Genomic DNA, 4,290 nt, shown 5'->3' with positions numbered 1-4,290 from the left:
GCACCGCCGAGTCCCAGAACAACCTGCTAAGCCAACTCTTTGGGCAAAAATTAACTAGCTTTAAAATTCCTTTAAGAAGAGATACTTCAGAGTAATTTATGGAAGTGACTTATGGTGATCCTCAGCTGCTTTCATGGGGTTTGCAAGGGAAAAATTATCAAAGCATTAAATTCGTTTGTGTAGCATGATTTCTCTGTCTAGCTTAAATGAACTTGCACTGCAGCCTCTGTGAAATAGTTTGCTTTGTGTCTACTAATCTACTTTAATTCACCTGATTTATCATGCAAATGCTAGAACTTTGATGTTGCTGATGATTTTCATGAACTGAAATTGTAATCGCTTTGGGCAGACTGAATCGTCGAGAGCAATTGCTTTATTGCAGAAGTGCTGAGGTTATAAGGATACTTGCAAATCTCAGACCCTTTTGAGACTGTGTCTGTGTTATCTTTGTACAAAGTACTTGAAGAGATGAACTTCATTCCATAGACGTCTTATTCATAAGGTGCAGTACACTGTAGAAAGCAAATTTTTTTTTTGAAGATTTTGCACAAATAATCCCGTACAATTCATTTAATTGGGAGCTGGCCTAAGAGATGATAAAAAAAAAAAAAAAAAAAAAAAAAATTAAATTAAGAATTGGGTGTCCTATATTTTGACAGCCATCCCTATGAATTTGTTTCTACATCGTCAAGAGAATAACGAACCGGCTCTGGGGCTGCCGGGGCTGTCGGGGCCCTTCAGAGGATGCTGCCACTCTTTGACCACTGTAGACGTTGTAACCGGAGGAGAGCTGCCACCGCGAGCAAACTGCACCTTGACACTTGTGACAAACTCTGATTTTTTAGGGGTTTTTTTTTTGTGTGTGCGTGTGTGTGTGTGTGTGTTTTCTTTTTGTTTGGGGGGGGAGGGGGTTTGCGCAACAACAAAACTGTGCCAATTTACCGCACCGAAACGGTACTGTCCGAGTGCCCTCAACAGTATCACTTCTAAACTATCTTACTGTATTGAGTTAGTGGCTATATAGGTATCCGCTTTTTACTATGCAGTTACTGGTGCTATTCTTCTTTTTTAATGTGAATACAGACTTCCTTGATTGAAAAATAAAAGGGAACCGTTAGGAAGTAGCCATTACCTGTAAAAGAAAACGAAGCAGGAAAAAAAAAAATTTAAAAATCCAACTTTAGGGGAAAAAATCCTGTATGCTGGTACTCCGTAGTGTCGAAAAGGTTACGTCATGTTAAACGAGCACGTTATACAACCGAACTTTTGAATCCGGAAAGAAATCTCAGGTGCAAACGAGGACATGAAAGATAATTAAAAATACTATTGAAATACTCCCAAGTCAAGGAGGTGAAGTAATGCACTGATGTGATATGAACAGTCAGAGTACTTTGCGTCTGTCCTGCAATTATTTTTTGTTTTGTTTTAGATTTAAAAGGAAAAAAAAGATGCTTTATTCTGTTAATATGTATCTTTACAATTCTTTGTATTGTATAAAAATATTGTAGGTAATTTACCTTGGGTGCAATGTGTTCTGTCAAAAGTTTTTATTTTGATATTTTGTCAGAGAAGCAGAGAGAGAGCAGGAAACGCCGTTTTATGATGTTGTATGTGTGCTTTTAAAGTGCCTCTTTAATATTGTTAAATAAAGTATGAGATGAAAATATGGGGTGGTACTGTAAAATCATACATGATTAATCTTTTCAAATATATTCCAATATTTTCACAGAAATCTCCTGTCTGCGTGATGTTTGTGGGATGTTCCTCCCTGGCTGTGTCCCGTACCCCGCAGCCCACTCCTCCCGCGCACGTCTCTAACCAAACGATGATATTTCTAATTGACAGTTGGATGCTCTGTACGTCTTCGTGGTGTCCTCTGCAAAGTGGCCACAGGAGGACGTTGGTGCCGCTGCCAGCACCTTTGCAGTCATTTGGTTTTGGAGCTTCTCAGTGGTGAAGATGCTTGTGCATCTCCTCTTCCCCACTGCATCTTGCCCGAGTCCTGCTCACGACACGGGTGTCTTGTCCTGGGGGGGAAAAGCCCAACATGATGGTGATGGTGATGGCCCTGCTTGGTCATCACCAATTGGTGATGGTGATGGCGATGGCCGTGGCCCAGTTTGGTCATCACCAACTGATGATGGTGGTGGCCCAGTTTGGTCGTCACCAATTGGTGACGGTGATGGCCTAGTTTGATCATCACCAATTGGTGATGGTGATGGCGGTGGCCCAGTTTGGTCATCACCAACTGGTGATGGTGATGGTGGTGGCCCAGTTTGGTCGTCACCAATTGGTGATGGTGATGGTGATGGCCCTGTCTGGTCATCACCAATTTGTCCTCAAGCTGACCTCTGCCGGCACGGCGCTGAGGTCTGAAGGTAGGAGGCTGACACAAAGCCAAGCATATTATATTCTTTAATTACTGTTGCAATCATAACATGGTGATGGTGGTGGGGATGGGCCAGTTTGGTCATCACCAATTGGTGATGGTGATGGCCTAGTTTGATCATCACCAACTTGGTGATGGTGATGGTGATGGCCTAGTTTGATCATCACCAATTGGTGATGATCAAACTAGGCCATCACCATCACCATCACCAGTTGGTGATGATCAAACTAGGCCATCACCATCACCATCACCAATTGGTGACCACCAAACTGGGCCACTACCATCACCATCACCAGCTGGTGATGGTGATGGTAGTGGCCCAGTTTGGTGGTCACCAATTGGTGATGGTGATGGTGATGGCCCAGTCTGGTCATCACCAATTTGTCCTCAAGCTGACCTCTGCCGGCACGGCGCTGAGGTCTGAAGGTAGGAGGCTGACACAAAGCCAAGCATATTATATTCTTTAATTACTGTTGCAATCATAACATTTAAACGCTGTCAATGAGAGATAGCTCCTAACTGCAGGCTAGAATCCTTGCCACTTGGGGCTTGTAACTAAAACTGCAGGATTAATTTGATTAATTGATAGAATTATTTTCCAAACTACTCTTTTGTTTATGGAGGCTTAAAATGCTTGCTGTCTGCACCCTCCTGGTGTGTTGCAGAGTGGAGATAAAGTGGCTGAAAATAATTAGTATGGCTTAATTTAGGGAAAAAAAAATAGCCTCAAAAGAATTTTGCAGAAAATTTAAGGCAGCACATTTTACTTTGTTTTGGCAGGAAATATTATGGAGCTGGAAATGGGACTTTTATGTTTTCCCTCTACTATATTTCACCAGAGCAGCAAACCTACGGGGCAGAGGAGTATTTCATGCCTGGGTGTTACTGTAGCTCTCCCGCACCCCCAGATTCATAACCTGGGCACCTGGAAATGAAGTTCTGGCAGGGGTTTTGCTGCGGGGGACGGGACCCGGCCCTGGGGCCCTGGGCAGGGTGCGGGGACGCCATCCTACAGCAGCACCCACCTTATTGCAGCACGGCCCACGAGCGATGCTCGCCTCGGGTACCGCTTCCTCCCGAACGCTGCTGCCCAGGGGGACGCTGGCATCATCCCCGCAGCTCTTAAAGCTTTTAAGGCTGAAATATTTACTTCTTCCCTTTCCCCTCTAAGTGAGAGTGGGGCTTTTTGTTTTTTCCCCCCCCGTCCTCTCCCGCCTGCACTCACCCGCATCCCCCTCCCGCGGTCTCAGCGCCTGCTGGGCAGGCGACCCCCCCACCCCGGCCATCAGCTCCCCTCAGCTCCCTAAAGCCCCTGGGTTTGCCGAGTCCTGCGTTATCCGGCAGCGCTTGTCACTTGGAAGATTGCGGGCCCCCGTCAACGTAATTCCCGCGAGGAAGGCAAAGCCGGGCGGCTTCTCCTGGCTGTGGATTAACTCGCTGCTCGGCGGGTGCCAGCGGCACGGGGGGGCACCCACGGGACCCGGCACGTCTGGGGGTCCCAGGGCTGCACCCCACCGGGATGCACGGCTCGTCTGCACCATCCTCGGCCCCGATCCACAGCCTCTGCGGATGGGGACAACCCCGCAGGTGGCCCCGGGGGGGTTGCAGGGTGGCTGGGTTTGAACGGAGGGTGCCTGGCGTTGCACGGAGTCCCTTAGGGGATTTCTTGGCATCTTGCCACCACCCTAAATTTTCCTCCAGCTGCTGTTTGCTCTTCAAGCGCCCCCCAAATCCAGCTGGCCTTTTTTCTCAGCCGCACGCCCAAGTTTCTGAGCTGGAGGTGCTTTAAGCCGCTCTGTAAAGCCTGGAGGATAACAGGATCCACCATGGTTGTCATGCTGCTAGCAGGGGCTAAAGATTTTTTTTTTTTCCCCTTGCTCTTGAGTCAAATGGCCGTTCCC

General features: G+C 47.0%; 2 protein-coding genes across 2 annotated transcripts in view; both read left to right on the top strand.

Moving 5' to 3' along the window:
• The window catches only part of ZNF469 (zinc finger protein 469), a 13,613-nt gene extending 13,195 nt beyond the window's left edge, over positions 1 to 418 (top strand). Inside the window, 1 exon segment of the mRNA XM_019471534.1 lies at positions 1 to 418. This exon segment is cut by the window's left edge and continues 510 nt beyond it. Coding sequence (XP_019327079.1) covers positions 1 to 95 — 95 coding nt within the window. The 3' untranslated portion in view covers positions 96 to 418.
• Positions 419 to 2,212: 1,794 nt separating this feature from the next.
• ZFPM1 (zinc finger protein, FOG family member 1) overlaps positions 2,213 to 4,290 on the top strand; it is a 42,538-nt gene continuing 40,460 nt past the window's right edge. The window contains 2 exon segments of the mRNA XM_019471525.1: positions 2,213 to 2,378; positions 2,579 to 2,815. Of these exon segments, the coding sequence (XP_019327070.1) occupies positions 2,213 to 2,378; positions 2,579 to 2,815 (403 nt within the window).

The sequence above is a fragment of the Aptenodytes forsteri genome, unplaced genomic scaffold, assembly GCF_000699145.1.
Source record: "Aptenodytes forsteri isolate BGI_AS27 unplaced genomic scaffold, ASM69914v1 Scaffold50, whole genome shotgun sequence".
Classification (NCBI taxonomy): domain Eukaryota; kingdom Metazoa; phylum Chordata; class Aves; order Sphenisciformes; family Spheniscidae; genus Aptenodytes; species Aptenodytes forsteri.
Note: the sequence above shows the minus strand (reverse complement) of the source record. Positions and strands in the feature narration are given on the sequence as shown.